We start from the raw sequence: 16,610 nt of genomic DNA, 5'->3' as shown, positions 1-16,610 counted from the left end.
CTTACAGGGATTTGGGGCTTGAAGCTGCACAACATTTGTTCTGTACATATAGGCCTGTACCAAAGAAGCTCAGGGAAAAAAAAAATCATCTGCTGGAAACTACCCAGAGCTTTTCTCTCTGAGGGAAACAAATGAGGCCTTAATTAATTTTCTTTCAAACACAGCAAATTGACTTCTGCTCCAGTTGTGCTAGATTCAAGCCACACAGCACAATGGTTTTAATTCCACTTCACTTAAGGGCTAAATATTCAGAGCAAGGAAAAGAGAGTTTCCAGTAGGTCTTGCTCATGTTGTGGTCAACAAGTAAACCACCCTGGTTTTCACAGGAGTAGCTTCTTCAGAGCCTGCATTGCTGAAGCTGACTGTGACATGTACCTGGGTTAGCACAGCAAAATGTAGGATATATGAAAGGCACTGGCTAAGCAAGCTGCCTGGTCCCCTGTGTGTTTTCAAAGCTCTGCCACATCCTGCCTTAAATTTCATTCTACAGGCTTAAAGACTGTAGTGCTTTTAGTGTCCTGTCCTAAGGCTAGCTTAATGACTAGACCTGCTGTCTCATTTAACCTTTCTTAACAACAGAGTAATTCCTGCAGGATTTCGTAACATGCAGCATTCTAGGCATGGTCTCCTTGGTACCTCACAAACTGGTAATATACTCCCCCATCTCTGCCAGTGACAATTTGCCCAATGAACCAGAAGATCACGTTGGCGTGTTCAGTATTTCCTTCATATGGGTAGCTCAGAGCCACCCTGCAATCAGCACCTACCCCATGTTTGAGAGAATCACACTGAAACCCCAGCAGAACGATTAGCCTAGGCATAGTGGTGCTGGTGTACAGCAGCCATCCTGCATGGGCATCTCACTGTGGTGTTCCATCTTTTTCAGCATCATCTCATGAATCAAATCCGTAGGCTATGCCAAAAAGCATGAGAGTTGGAGGGAAAGAAAGGTACAACAAAACCCAAATTACCAAGTCCAGTGAGACTGTTAAGTTATTGTTAGTGTAAGCAGAGAAACTACAGAATCTGACCTATATACATATATATATATAAAACATCAATTCTGCAAAACTGTTATAGGAAAATATCCATCCCTTTAGTGTCTGTTCTATGATACAACAGCCTATGTGCTACAATAAAGAAGTACGGAGGACCTCCTCTTGCTTGTCTGAGAGATTCTCTTTCCAAGAAGCTGAAGGACAAGATCTCCTTTACTGTAAAATCCTGTGATTAATTTAAATTACTTTCCTACCATCAGGAGATCCTCCTGCTGCCAAATTTATCTAATATATTTAATATACAGCTTTGTTGTCACGTTGTCTATGCACCACTTAGGGAAGGAGCTATTATTCCTCTTCACAAATGATAAAGGGAGGCCCAGAGCCCAAAGATATCCACACATTGCCCTTCTTTAGGTTAAACAGCAACGAAGGAAACAAATGAACCTGTTCCAATTCAACATTCATTGTCCTCAACCCTTCTTTCTTTCCAACCAGATCTTTCCAGTACCTCCTGTGAAAAGCAGCCCAATTTACTCTTGGCTCCTCCTTCTATTGTAATTTTTGAAAATTAAATTAAGAAACCCAGGCATCTCTTCACTTATTCTTCAAGATGTTTTGACTTCTTGGCTTCCCATCTGTTCTTTCCACATGATTTTACACTGTTTGGCCACATACAGTGACTCCATACACCTCAAGGAAGTATTAAATCTTCATTGTCTTCCCTTTTCTATAAAATCTCAGACCTTTTCATGTTGCAAAGCTGTGTGTCAAAACGACTGTCTGCTGACTTTCCTATTTTTCGAGGCAACATCTGCACAAAACCTGATTGCAAATATGATCAGAGTTAGGAAGACTTCTTTCCAGCAGTCTTCCAGCTGGCTTTATTCACAGATATTAGTCCAACAGAGAAGAAAAATCTATTTGGCACTGTCTTCAGTTGGAGTCTCTCCCTCTTCAGGTAGAACAGTTTCCCTTGCAAGGATGCCTTTATGATATGGGATCTGAATTGCACTGGAACGGGTATGGTCTCCATGGTTCAGGAGAGATGCTCTCTGATGCCGAAGGCATTAGGAATCTCAGCCTGTGCTGTTACAGGAATAATAGAGTTTATCCCTTCCAAAGTGTAAACTCACAGAGAGCGCTATAATTTTGAGGAATTTAACTGTAATCCTATCACTATTAGTAAGCTTCAGCTGCAGACATTTGCCAGTAATTAAGCAGAATTATTCATAAGGGGGCTGGCTGTAGTACAGACAGGTCAGTAGCTCAGGTTATTGTTAAACACTGTTAAAACAGCAGGGGAAACTCAGCCCTTGCCAACTGCCTTGCAGGTCTGAATGGGTGTGTGATCACTCTGCCTCCACAGGTGTGATATTGACCTTTCACTGCTCCTGAATTTGGGAGGCAGCATCATGGGCTTCAGGCTTCTTTGTCTTTCTCCTCAAGCCGTGCTGTACATCAATGCAGGCTGAGTGCAAAGCCCCCATACACCTCTTTTACACTCCATAAGCATGGGTGTATGGCTAACAAAGCAAGGAAGGGTCCAATCCCACCTCCTAACTCACCTTCCCTGCTGTGTTTCACTCCCAGGCGAAGGCAGAAGCAAACAGTGAATCTCTTTTGTCTAAGAGCTCCTTAATACAGCACCACCAGGCAAGATCTAGGAACTAAAAAGTAGCTCATATTTAGACTGGAATATTAAATACTATACAATGGAAAACCATGTTTTGGGGTGGCTTCTGATATAGTAAGGAGGAGCAATGTGAAATTTTTGCAGCTTGCCCAGAAATACCGAACTGATAAAACCCATGCTATGGGCAAGGTAGAAACTATACCAGAAGACAAAGAACCTCTTCCTATTCAGCTAATAAACACCTCAGATTAATTAAAATGCAAATAATTTAAAACCCCCACTCTTAATCCAACCGTTTATTCTGTTTGATTACACTCTGCATTTTCCTTCCCCTGAGGGGTGTGACCAGCAATGTCACAGCTCCCACTGTTCTTCAATAGCTTCATGTTGTGATTTCCAGGCTGTGCTAGAATAGGCAGTGCAGCCTGCAAGCTGAAGTGGCACGCAAGACTGAGCATTTGCTTAAACCCAACAGTTTTCAAGCAAATTAATGGGATGTAATTGCATTTCAGCTTCAGCTTAAATGTTAGTGCTCATTACACTTTCAATTTCCCTGTTCAGTTTAAACTCAGTGGCACTTGCATTTCAGAGACCATTCTGGGTCACTGCACTATTTGTTTATGGGTAATAGCTTGTGGACATGTAGTTTGTAGCATAGATCTCTCCAATAGTGTACTCTGACCTCTCATATAACAGAGACATCCTCATACTAATTTCCAAGTGATTTATGTATCTGTTTACCTCAACTTACTTTTGCTCTGTTTCCCTGGGGCCAAGCCTATCCTCCATAATTCACCATGCGCAGGGCTCCATAACTCTCCTGCAACCCATCCGCTCTCCGTAAGAAGCCAAACCTGACTAGCAGAAATGAGTGCATGAAGTTCAGCAGCTGCATCTTGGATTTGGTTTGGGCCTAAATATGCCAGTACTCTGATTTCTCCAGAAATAACCACTGACAACAGAATATCCCTAAAAGCAAATAAAATCTGTTCTCATATCTGTACCTGTTTCCATGGAAATATGCAGTGACAAGGTCTTTTCCCTCATTTTCACTGCACTTCCTCTGCCAGCCTACCATATTTCTTTCAGCCTTGGTAACTGCTAGATCTACCCAAATACAAAGATGACCTCAGATGTGCCAAACTTGCATAAAGCCAAGTAGAGAGCTGTTCATCATTACCCCAGGAAAGTATCCATGCAGCAACACTGCTGCCAGTCCTCAATCCAGAGCATACCAACTGTGTGGAGATTATGTCAGCCAGGAACCCACAAGACCTTTTCATTACTGAGGACAAAGTGGGTTTGGTGAGACAACAAACATCACAGACTATAGTGTCACCCATCAAGGTGAACACTAATAACAACCCAGTATCAGCACAGATCACATGCTGGCCTTCCTCTATGGTTTTGAGGACATAGTATTTCTACTGCAAATCTGTCTTCCATGGCCAACTAACATTTTGCTTCTGGCAGCCACCCTCTTCACCACCCTTGGCCATATATTGCCACCTCCAACTACTTCCTCATGCCCTGGCTCCTCTCTGCTCTGTGCATCTGCCCCAGCCAGAAGGTCCATTTCTCTAGAGACTCATTTGAAGAGGCTGAGATCACTTAACGACACCATTAAGCAGAGCCTCCAAGCTGTGAGCAATGGGGATGGTGCCTTGGCTTTGGGCAGTTATGTGCTACTGCACTGGAACAGCCTGGCAGGAGGGTGCAGAAAAGTGCCTGTGACTCAAGGGAGGAGGAATGCTTTAATTTGCATCTCCCAGGCAGGTAGTTTGTGGCAACAAGAGGAAAGCAAACACCCACCCTGCTCCCCAAGGAGGAATGGAAAGGTAGGCTGTGCCAGGGCTGCAGGCAGAGCACAAGCAGAGAATGAATGATAAAGCCAAAGCACAGGAGTGGATAGAAGGAGCCAACACTGAAATCTTGCAGAGAAGGACTTTGGTTTTTATCAGGTTGTTAAACTGATATTAAGGTACACTGGGTTTCAGAACTTGTCTACCATGCAGGCAACTTGATGTTCAGTTCTTATGAAACTTTATGTTCAGCATTAGTTCAGAATGGGCTGCAAAATAACTCAGATGGAGTGGCTGTAGGACTATAAACAAAGCATTATGGCATGTGGAAAGGGGCTGTTTAGATGGGGGTCAGTAAGACTGAGTGCCTCATTAAAGTTTAAAAATAGTATTTAAACTGTCCAGCTGACAGGGGAAGGCTGTGCTGGAGAGGCTCTGCTGTGTCTGGAAGAGGTGCAGGAGCTGCCTGCAGGCAAGGAAGGGATACATTCATCCTCTTGCCCCTTGGGAAGGCACTGGGGTGCCTGTGCTCAATCTGCGACTAGAAAGAGGACACTGTACTGGGAGACACCACCAGCCTACAGCCTGAAGACTGTGTCAAGAGAGCACCTCACTCTCCTGTCCACAAAGCTGTCATCTTCCCCTTATTCCCAGGGCTCAGAAAGGTGCAAAAACAGGAGGAGTCCAAGCAGCAGCGAGTAGGACATGAGACAGGGTAGCTACACAACAGCTAGGTCATGGTCCTCCCAACAACAGTATAAACACACTGTGGGACAGCAGAAATTGTAAACTAGACAGAAATAGGATTCAATATGGAAAACAAAAGCTATTTAGGAATGAGGAAATAATTTACCAACTAACATTCTCCATGGCAGAGTGGGGAGCAGTTCTGGAAAGTCAAACTGTCTTGAGCAAACCATAGCAAAGCTATCAAATTAGAGAAGAGGACTGAAGGAGATGCTAGAGAAGAGGAAGGCAATGCACTGGAAGCGGGACTGTGCACAGCCAGCACAGAGGTAAGTGCTGGGCAGGAGCCCACTGCTCAGTTCAGGGTAGCAGCTAGTGGGAGAGCCTGACACACTGGGAGAAGGTCAGAAGAAAGGCGATAGCTCAGTGTTTGACTACAGATTTGCAATGACAGTATGCTTTCCTTGGCTCTGAGGGGACATGGAAACAGTTTACAAACATTTGTAAGGCATAAACCCAAGCCGGAGGGAGGCCAAATTACTAAGATAAAACAAAGAGAGGAAAAAACAAAGCTGAAAGTAACTATTGACATTTTACCAATGAGCTCTAAGGTTGTGAAATAGCTTCCAAGAGGAGAGTAGGGAAAAAACCCAGATACAGTTTAAAAGCTTTATAGGAAGAAAGTAATTAATACCTGTGCAATGAAGTGCATATAGAATTTCTTTAACTGGTGCAAATATTTCCACCCCTGCAATCTGTATTTATTTTCCACTGCCTGCCATCTCTTGCTATCATTAACAGAAACACAAAGGAGGAGAATGTTTAAGCAGCAGTGCAACCTTACAGTACTGCTCTGAGTGTGTAAGTCCCTAGACATTTCTAGTCAAAAGAAACCGGTGTTTTATAATTGGGTGTGTGAAAATTACACACTAGCAGTGATCCTCTTCAGAGATCTCCTGCCCCATCCCAAATTTCCTTTACCCTTGATGAGGTAGGGATATGACTCCATGTCTGGATAGTGTGTGTTACTGTTTTCCAAAGTCTTATCCAGCTGCTTCTAAAATCTCCCGGAAAATCCTCTTCCAGTTGCACTAGGGAGACCACTTAGGAGATTCCCAAAGACATCCAAGGAAACTTGAAAGATCAAGGCCCACAGACCCAGCAGAGGCTTAAACAGCAACCTGCTCAAATCTTACCCAGCATATACACTTACCATCTTAATATTTTCCAGGAGAAGGGGACACAGTCATGGCTTAATAGCTACAGTGCTGCAGCTAGTACTGACTAATGGTTTGCTCCATCAGTCAGTGATCTGGGATCTTCAGACAGCAGGGAGTTGTTCCCCGGCCTGAGGATTTTTCACATAACTAATTACCAAGCTTTATAAGCATCCCCTGCAGACTATGATGGTGATGAATGAATGAAATCAGATTAGTCAATAGTTTATTGGTGGAGTGTGCCCACTCACTGTGGATGCATCAGTACTGTGTGCATTCATCAGCACAGGGTTGAGCCCAGTTCAGTCTTTGCCTGTACAATAGGAAGCCATGACCAACCTGCAGCTCTTCAGCTTTCTCCCTAGGACTTTCTCAGGTCCTTCTGTTGCTCCACATCTTTGTCCTAGGCCACCATGGAAGTCCACTGGTGGGTGCTATGTCCTTCATTCTTAAAGCAAAGCAGATTAACCTGCACCTGTAGAGATTAAATGAGGAACTGTTGAAAAGCACTGAAGTCGTAACACAGTGGCTAATGATACATTTGCTACTACTGTCCTCTGCCTGACAAAACCAGAGTTGCTCCACTACATGGCACAGATGCTCTGCAGCTCCACAACCTGCAATGATCCCCTTTTTGCTGAACAGTATTTCTAGAGCAGGGTACTTCTCAACCCCACTGAGGCTGTTGAGCCTAGAAGCCCTGTAGAAATAGGGGATCTATTGAAGTATGCAAGCAGCATGTTAAGAGTACCTGAAAAGATACACCCTATTGCCTATCACATCACTGTAGTTCCCCCCTTTGTCAGTCCTGACACAGCTCTGCAGCAAGCAATAGCTTGTATTTGCCACTAAAGGGAATAGAGTTTCATGGCTGGAAACTGCTTTGAACTGAAATTTGAGACTTGTGTCTTTCCTTCCAGGTCTGGCACACACTCTCTAGGTAGCCCAAGGCAGGCACCTTCATCTCCCTATGGCTCAGTTTGCAGTCTGTAAAACTGCCTTCTCACACCCCTTTTACCCTTGTCTATATTAACTGTAAATGCAGATGGCCTTGATTGTGTACAGGTACAGTGCAAAACAGAAGACACCGCCCTGGAACTGCTACTCTTATAGGGAAGGTCCGCGGGGAACAATGGGTGCACAGGAGGGCACGTGCATGGAGGGATGTGTGCACGGAGGGATGCGAGGATGAAGGGATGCGCACGCAGGGATGGAGGATGCTTGCAGGGAAGGACACAGGCCAAGAGGACCAGACGCCTGCCCACCGCCCGAGCCAGCCGCGGCCCCGCTGCCGCCGCAGCGGCGTCCGGCCCGGCCCTTCGCAGGGCGGGGGTAGGGGGAGGAGGGGCGGGCCCCCGCGCCAGACAGCAGCGCTGCCCCCGGCCCTGCCCGGCCCCGCCGCGGGGCTGCGGGGCGGGTTCCCCCTGCTCCCGCCTCCGCCCGCCCCCCGCGCGGGGCCTGCAGCGGGCAGCGCGGGGCGCCGTAGCCTACGGGCCGCCGCCGTGCCCGCTGCCGCTGTCGCCCCGGAGGTGGGAGCGCCGCGCGGGACCCGGGGTGCCATGGACGAGCCGCCGCCCGCCTGATTCCCGAGGCTGCCGGCACCGAGACAAAGCGCGGGGTTGCCCGCCGCGGCCGTCCGGTGAGTTCCGCGGGCGGATGGGGGGGGGGGGGCTGCATCCTTAAGTCGTGAGCACCGGCCTTGGGGGTGGAAGGTCCCGGTCTCGCACGCAGCCCAGCCTGACACCCCTCGTATATCCCCATCCTCATTCATAGCGCAGACACTGCCGTCCGCCGCTCTGCCAAGCCCAGTGCACCGCAAGCATCCGCGCTCACAGCCCTGCTATCCCCCACTCCAACCTCCCCCACCTCTGGCCCAGACACTCGCCGAGATGCCACCTCCACTCATTGCCAAAGAAACCTGCGCCTTTTCCCCAAACATGCCGCAGAGACTCTGAATCCACCCCACATCACCCCAGACAGCCCCTTCACCTCAAACGCCCCCGCGCACAGCCCACGCAGCTTAAAGCCTCCCCGGTCATCCCCGTGCCCGAGCACACGCTGCAACGCCTCCGCGCACCGCCCAAACACATCTCACCCCTAAAACACCCCGCGCCAGGCAGTCCCCTCACCAGCCTGCATGCCCCCCTCCCTCCCTTCACAAATGCAACCCATGTACACTCCCCCTAGCTAAGGGCCCCCGCCCGATGCAGACCCCACCGCCTCTCCATCGCCTGCCTCCCGCACTGCCTTTGCGCCTTCCCGGGCAGACAAAAAGGGTCCGGGCTTCCCCCCTCACCCGCCGGCCCCGGCGCTCACCCGCAGCCGCTTTCTCCCTTGCAGGCCGAGCCATGGTGGAGCCGCCGGCTGAGCCTCCCCCGCAGCCCTGCCCGGCTCCCGGGGGGGCAGCGGGAGGAGAGCCAGCGCGTCCTGGGGAGCAGTCGCCGCTGCTGCACCTGGATCTGTACAACTTCGACTGTGCGGCGGCGGAGGGCAGCCGGTATGTGCTGACCAGCCCGCGGTCGCTGGAGGCCTGCGCCCGCTGCGCCGTGCGGCCGGTGGAGCTGCTGCCGCGGGCGCTGGGGGATCTGCTGCGGGAGGCCCCCGGGCGCTCCATGCGGGTGGCCGCCGGGCTCTACGAGGCCTACGAGCGGGAGCGCCGCCGTAAACTGCAGCAGTGCCGGGAGGAGCGGGAGAGGATCATCCGGGAGGAGAAGCGGCGGATCCTCGCGCCTCTCGGCAGCCTGCCGCCCTCGCCCGCCGCACGGGTCGCGTCCCGGGCTGCAGCCGCCGCTGCCACCGCTGCGCCCCGGCCCCATGGCGGGGGGAAGGCTGGGGCGTCGGGGGGTGCCAAAGGCAAGAGCCACTCTCTGGACTCACTACAGAAACGCCGTGAGGGGAGCTGGGGCAAGACCTCCTCCGAGTCGGGGGCCTCGTCCTCCTACAGCGGGGAGAGCCTGCGGGAGCGTGGGGGCAAGCTGGGGGGCCGGGGCCGGGGGATAGCTATCGCTGTCAACGGCTCCTTGCTGGGGCGCAGCTTCAGCCTGGGTGACCTCAGCCACTCACCGCAGACAGCTCAGAAGGTGGAGAGGATCGTCCGGGAAGTGAAGAGGAGAAAGGGCTTATCAGAGGTGCCTGAAAGGGACAAGAAGATCGCTGCGCTGATGATTGCCAAGCACCAGGAGGCCAACCTGCTGCGGGAGCAGCGGCAAGCGGCCCACCTACAGTGGGACAGCCAGAGGCGCCAGGCCGAGCAGCGGAAAGAGAAGGAGGAGAAGGAGAAGCAGAGGGCCCTCTTGCATGGCCAGCGATTGTGGGAGAGCCAGGTGGAGAAGCGTCGGGGCAGGCTGACCCAGGAACAGGAAGAAGCCGTTCTGCTGAAGCAGAGGCAGCGTCTGATGTGTGAGGAGAGGTGGCGCGAGCAAGCGGAGAAACAGGAGCGGCTGCGAAGGGAGAGGCTGGAGAGGGCCATCCAGGAGGACAAGCAGAAGAAGCTCCATCAAGAGCACAACCTGAAGGTGAAGGAGGAAGGCAAGAAGGAGCACCGGGAAAGAGAGGAACAGCTTCTGCAAGAGAAACTGACCATGGCCGCACAGAAGAGGATGAAGAAGGAGGTGCAGCTGCAGAAGGAGAAGAAGCTGCTCAACCAAGCAGAGAAGCTGAAGCATGAGGCTTTGCTCAAGGAACTGGCCAAGCAAGAGGCAGAAGAGAAGGAAATGCTGAAAGCTTCCCTAGAGATGAGTTTGACAAAGGCTCAGGAGAACTATGAGCAGCTAGTGGAGAAGAGGAACCAGGGGCTGAGGGAAAAAGCCAGGCGGGAGGACATGCAGATCCAGAGAGCCAAACTGGCAGCAGAGAAGAAGGAACGAGAGCAGAAGGAGCACTTGGAAGCCCTGGCTAGAGAGACGGAGAGAAAGCTCCAGCATGCTGCCCAGGTGGCTGAAGAGGCTGTCCAAGAAAAAGCCCGCAGGGTGGTCTTGAGCCGTCTGGAGAAGGAGAAGGTACAGAAGATGAACAAGCAAAAGGTAGAACAGTATGAGGACTTAAGGCGCAGGGAGATTCTCCTTTCTATAGAGAGGAAGCTGGAGAGGAGCGAGCAGATCTTCAAGGAGAAGAAGACTGTCTTAGAAAACGCCAGGTCTGTTGCTCGGGCGTCCTTCCACGTTCGGGAAAAGGTCCGGGAAGAGACGAACACGCGCACCTTTGACAAGATGGCCTTTGAAGCACAACTGCATGCCCACCTGAGTAAGAAATGAAAGGTCTTGTTGTGACTGAGTGGCAATACATCACTGGCTGTCCATCATAATGTATCAGAAGGCTCCCCCACATCAACATTTGAAAAACAAGTAAGAACTACCCTAATTTCTTAGTTTGAGGGAGCAGGGTACCGCACAAAAACGTGGCAGCTATTTCACATACTGTTTAAAACATGATTTTGTTCTGGATGTGTTTTAAGGACTGGCCTTGGTCATCTTTGCACAGGGGAAACAAGTTTTTGTGTCTCTACCCCACAAGCACACACATTTTCTCAGAGAGGGCTGCAGAAGAAGTCTGCTGGATACCTGTGTGTTACCGATTGATTGTCCACACCACAGCTGACTACAGCTGCATTCTTTTCATCTGGAAATGCAGACAACAGAAAATGCTGAAGCCTGCTGACTAAGAACCAAAACTACCCCCAGCTGATTCTGGGCTGAGTGATGGCAGCTTGGTTTAAGTTACCAGACTGCATCTTCAAAGCCACTGCACTGCCATGCTGAAGGTGAGGAGGGCTGGAGTACACAATGCCACGTGCTGGGCAGGGTGTCAATCTAAAAGCACAAATCAAGATAATACTATATAAGAAGGCATTATGATTGGAGCTGGGCAGAAGCTGGCAGAAGTTCTCACACACAGTTTCTCTTTTATTATTAGCAACTATTGCCCCTCCCAGGTATCCTCACATCTCCTCCTCTTTTGGAGGTTTCTCTTACAAACCTCTGCGCAATTACTTCATTTATTTCAGAGGAAGGGGAGAAGAAGAGAAGTAATCCACAAGCACCAAGACAACCATTAAGATGGTTCATTAAGATACAGAAACAAATGCACCTGTGGAATCTGGACTTTGTGGCAAACATGGAACTTCTGTAAATGGAAATTGCATAGGGAAGTTGCCACTCTAGGGAATTCTCGAAGCTTCAGGAGAGCCTCAACAACCTTGTCCAGATTAGCCTGCCTTGAGCAGGAGGTTGGACCAGGTGTCCACCCAGTTTTTACAATCGTCTGCTTGAGCAGGGCAGCACTGATCTGTCCGCTGGTGCTAACATTTGTATATATATAGGGCACAAGGAGGAGTAGATGCACAAAATAAGGTACATGACAGATTCTCTTAGATGAGGATCATGGCTTTTTTTCTTTTTATAACTCTTATCTCAATACTCTAGAGGGAATGGAGTCCTTCTACTATTAATGCCCTGAAAATGTGAAAAGCCTACCTGTGCTCTGTCCACAGCATTCAAGTAAGACAGTGTTCTGCTCCATGTTTCTATGGTTACTTTCTGCTAGGTTGCAGCTACGAGCACATCCAAACCAGGTACTTTCTACTGTTTTGTTCTGGCTCCAAGCAGTGCCAGCTCTTCTCTACCACCGCTGATGCCATGCTGGGTTGCTGTGGTGATCACATCAGACCTGGAGCAGTGGGGAGAAACAGCAAGAACAGCTAAGATATTGTTTCCTTGCCAATGTCTCTGACATACAACACAGCAGAAGAGAAAAGAAAAAGGTGACGTATGTCACAAGCATACAGTCCTGATTGCATACATTGCTTACAAGAATTTCCCAGGTCAAACACCTCTTAGAAGGCTTTTAAGGAAGGTGATAAATTAAAAGAAGAAGGTGACATCTGTCACGAACATACAGTCCTGAATGCATACATTGCTTACAAGAATTTCCCAGGTCAAAAACCTCTCAGAAGGTTTTAAGGAAGGTGATAAATTAACAGCAACAACAACAGTGTACTGGTGCCCTGCAAAGCCAGAGACATTCTACGAATAGTGTTGGAAATGAAGCAAGTAGGGATTTTCTTTGATTTTGGTACTATTGGTGCTGTTGAGGGCCCACAGCATGAAAATAGGAATTAGGGCATTCCTGAGCCATGTTTGCTATGTCAGTCATTGGCTTGCTGTGTAGTGCTAGGCATGTCCTCCTTGCTCCTGTTAACATCCAGGGAAGTAGAGTCAAGCCTTTGGGATATCTGGGACTTGAAGGAAACAGGAACAGCCAGCTTGGCAAAACACTTCAAAAGACTTTTGACAAATGATGCTAACAAAGCACAAAGTACTATTTTATTACTTTATTTATTTATTTATTTGTTTATTTGAGTGGTTATTAAAGTAAAACATATCTGTTGGTGAAAAGCACTCCTTAACACCAAAATAGTAGTAGCTGTGGAGAGGACAGCTGTGTTACTCTTTCCAGTGAGGAGACTGCCCTGTCATCCTTGTCCTCAAAACAGTAATTGGTTTGAACAGCAAAACCAATCCTGCTCTAACTCTGACCAAGGTCCCTGATAAAAACCTGTATTCATGTGTTGTTCATACCACAGTGCTCTTGTAGCTGCAAAGACCTAGAAATGAGATCCTCAGTGGCTCAAATCCAGCCTGCACAAAACTTCCCTTGCTCCCTGGCAGCACTAGTCAGGATAAAACCTGCAGTGACTCCAGCATAGCTATTTGTAGCCTTGGGGGCTGCAGAGAAGGTCTGCCAGCACGGATGTGAGGTCCCCTGCTCCCCACATCATTACACCGCGGTTGAAGTTCACAGCTTGGGCTGTTCAGTGAAGAGCACATGGGAAGAGCTGGGAAGCAGTGGGAAAAGGGCAAAATATGGTGAGTGAATGAGCAGACAGTCTCTACCTGGAGCAGCAGTTTTTCTCTAAAGGTCTACTGCAATCTACCTGAAGGCTTCATCCAAACCTCTCTCTGATGGGGCATTTCCAGCATAGACTTGAGAACATTTTATTGCCCAGGAGATGTGTCTTGTCCACTGACTGTGCTCCTGGGGTCCATCTCCTGCTGCTGCCTGAGTTTGACACCTGGGGGCTACAGCCAAACTAATTGGATTGGCAAACTACTGTTCCTATACCATGCAGTGTGCAGCTCGTTTTGAATGTGCAATCTTGAGGGGAAAAAAATAATATTTTTTTTTTCAAAAGACATTACTCTGTGTATGGGTATTTTTTATTTCTGTACTGGTTCCAGTCCAAACTCTCTGAAAGTCAACAGAGTTTATAAGTTGCTTAAAATTGCAGCACAGAAAATTAAGTCGCTAAGTTGGGTGGTGACGTGAGAGGTACTTCGTGGGTCTGCTTATGCTGCTGTTAATTGGAGAAGGGATTTTACTGCTGGATTTCTGTGGGAACAGAAGTTAAACTCTGGGACACATGTGAAAAACATGGCCCTCTTAGATGAGGAGTTTGTGGTGGGTTTGGGTTGCAGGCCAGGAACAGTTTAAAGCAAGGAACGTGTTAGCTCAGAAGTAGATCACAGCTTATTTAGAGCAGAAGAGCAGCTGATGACGTTTGGTTAGGTCCTGCAGAAAGATAACAGGTTGGTTCTCTCCTGGGATTAGAAGACACACTTTAGATTACTTCTCTATTATAAGGTGATAATAAAGACTTTACTTCTAGGCCATTTGCATGCATGCTGCATGAAAGCTTGAAACACCTGCACTTTCAAGCAACAGCAGCACAAGGACAATTACCAGGAAACTTCTGGGAATGTTAACATTTCCAGGGTTCAGTTTGTGAATCCCTGGAGTCTAGCTCCAGGTTTGATGTTGGATCCCATAGATCTAACGGAACAACCCAAAATCTGAATCCAGTGCCAATAAACATTCACATCTAAAGCCAGACACTGATGTGGACTTACCTCTAAACCCACTTGAAAACCTTTGCACAGCTTACTACTGCCCATTGAGTAGGACTACTACTAGAATTTGACCTGCTAGAAACCAGTCTAAATTTCTACAGGGTGTCTGAAACTGAGATACTGAAACACTAGGGAGAAAGACCCCAATATTATTTAATTGTCCTAAAAAGAATTACAGGACCAAGTCCTGTGATTCATTTTCAGGTAAAACTTTGAGACCTGTGTTCTCCATAGCGAGACATGATTGAGCACACACTATTGCAGAAGAAGAGTCTGTCACTCTGTTAGCTATATTGGAAAAAGACAAAGAATTTCAGAAGCCCTAGAACTGGGCAGCCTGGGTTCCTTGGGTGGGTGCCTGTAATAAAAATGGATATTTTTATATATTTTATAATTAATATTTCCTGGCAGTGGTGTCTTAAAACACCACTGTCACTTACTTAGAAAATGTGCTCACAGGTTCAATTATTCAGTTTGGGTTTTACGCTCCACATATAAAGACAGTTAAATGATTTAAGCACAGATCTAACGTTGCCAATGCAGCAATTCAAACTGGAAATACAGGTGCTGTCATCTGTAGTTTTCCCACAAATGGGATTCTGTGGCAGATTAGCTGGGTACTCTCAACTTGCTCCTCTGTCTGGTATCTTCCCAGATGCTGTGGCTATAATTCTTGCAGTCCTTTGCTCGAGGAAGGCTAAGAGGTCTCTCTCTTCTTGTGCCCAGTTCACCGTCTGGAGCTTGCCCTTGGCTTGGAGAGGGCTAGGGGACCTCTCTCTTGTCATGCCCAGTTGCTGGGCTGTAGCCTCTTCTGGGATTCCATTCCCCTGGGGCTTTTTCCCTTTCTGCCTTGGTCCAGGTGGAAGGCCTGGGTGAAGTTGTTGGTCTGCTAGAGCAGGTTCTTCAGCTGCTACTCGGGCAGCACTTGGCCCTTGTTGCTTGCTGCATGAGAGTAAGGCAGGTTGCCTGACTTCTTGGCTGGTTTAAATACTGTCCAAAGACAATTAGTGCCCTTTGATAACACAACCCTGATAAATGGACCTGTGGGATCCAAACATGGCCAGGGCCACCCACAGTTCACAGCTGTGTTACAAAGTTAATTACAAGTGGTACATGTTTATCTGGACCCCAGGAAGTGTCCAGTTTGCACATTAATAGAATCATAGAATGAATAAGGTTGGAAAAGACCTCAAAGATCATCAAGTCCAACCTGTCACTCAAGGCCTCATGACTACTAAACCATGGCAACAAGTGCCATGTCCAATCCCCTCCTAAACACCTCCAGGGATGGTGACTCCACCACCTCCCTGGGCAGCACATTCCAATGGCTAACAACTCTGTCTGTGAAGAACTTTCTCCTCACCTCAAGCCTAAACCTCCGCTGGATTCACAGGTGTTTACAATGTTAATACATTGCCTTGGTTATCTGGACCCCATGAACTGTCCAGGTTAGCACATTTGCAGGTGCTTAGCCCATTGTCTGGGCTAGGGCACATTTGGGGATTTGACCCTTCAGGACAGTGCTTTGTGATTCTCACTTCAGTGAAAACAAGGGTTGTCTTGTATTGGGAAACACGCATGGGGGAGAAACACTGGCCACGGAGCAGTTTCTTTTGCTTAAGCTGTGGATAATTCTTTCATGTATTTTGAGTGTTCACACACACTCTGGATTTATGTGGATTGTCTAGTTTCTAACAGTATCTGGGCTAAAGCTGAAGCCCTTCAGTGCCAGTGAGAGCACAAAATTAATCACTAAAACACAATCTCAAGGTTAAAACTTGGCAGACACCTTCAAAAGCTATTAGGAGAAGCAGCTGCTCCACCACTAGTTAATATTTTACTATGTAATTTTTTTAACCAGTCTCTCAATTTCTTTGACTGAATGGATAAAAGAGGTGTGAGGATTAGATTTCTTACCTTGGTTACTTACTGTGGTTCTTTTGTGATGCTTATGGAGCTCCAGGCTCATTCTGATGATGGCTTCTCATCACTACCAGTTGCTACACCAGAGATGTGGTTTCACCTGTGGATGTTCTTCCTCTGGTGGTGATAGAATGCCACTTTGAAGGGGGGCGGTTGGTTTTTGGTTTTCTTTTTAAAGCATATACAAGAAGGTATGAGGACAAGACAAAATTAGACACAGCACAGTACGGGTGATGACTGTGGCTCTCCACATGCAGGTCTGCTTTGCAGACCTGGGCCTGTGCTGCTGCTTAGTGGAGCAGCCACCACAACCAGGAGAGCAGAGGTGCTCTGGGAGGGATTTGCCTGTTCTCAGCTCGCACAGACGCCCTTCAAATCATGCAAGTTTAAGGTTTTTTTAATGCTTTGCTAAGTCAAGGTCCTGGGGAATTAAGTTTTTTAGA

At 48.2% G+C, this 16,610-nt stretch overlaps 2 protein-coding genes across 3 annotated transcripts in view; one reads left to right on the top strand and one right to left on the bottom strand.

The window, feature by feature from the left end:
• The window catches only part of SUSD6 (sushi domain containing 6), a 106,373-nt gene extending 97,554 nt beyond the window's left edge, over positions 1-8,819 (bottom strand). The window contains exons 1-2 of one of the 2 annotated variants that reach the window (XM_068162103.1): positions 8,657-8,819; positions 6,680-6,815 (exon numbers count right to left, since the gene is read on the bottom strand). The gene's annotated coding sequence lies outside the window, so the exon portion shown is untranslated. Of the gene's footprint in view, positions 1-6,679; positions 6,816-8,206; positions 8,222-8,656 lie in introns of those variants that run through there. The other variant, XM_068162106.1, reaches the window with a different exon arrangement.
• CCDC177 (coiled-coil domain containing 177) lies at positions 7,897-14,023 on the top strand. Its single transcript, XM_068162101.1, has 2 exons — positions 7,897-7,979; positions 8,681-14,023. The coding sequence occupies exon 2, from the start codon at positions 8,689-8,691 to the stop codon at positions 10,591-10,593; it is 1,905 nt and encodes a 634-aa protein (XP_068018202.1). The 5' UTR covers positions 7,897-7,979; positions 8,681-8,688; the 3' UTR covers positions 10,594-14,023.
• The last annotated feature ends 2,587 nt before the right edge of the window (positions 14,024-16,610 follow it).

Source organism: Melanerpes formicivorus, unplaced genomic scaffold (genome assembly GCF_026170545.1).
Source record: "Melanerpes formicivorus ecotype bairdi unplaced genomic scaffold, bMelFor1.0.p_v2 SCAF_62, whole genome shotgun sequence".
Classification (NCBI taxonomy): Eukaryota; Metazoa; Chordata; class Aves; order Piciformes; family Picidae; genus Melanerpes; species Melanerpes formicivorus.
This window is presented reverse-complemented; position numbering and strand designations above follow the sequence as displayed.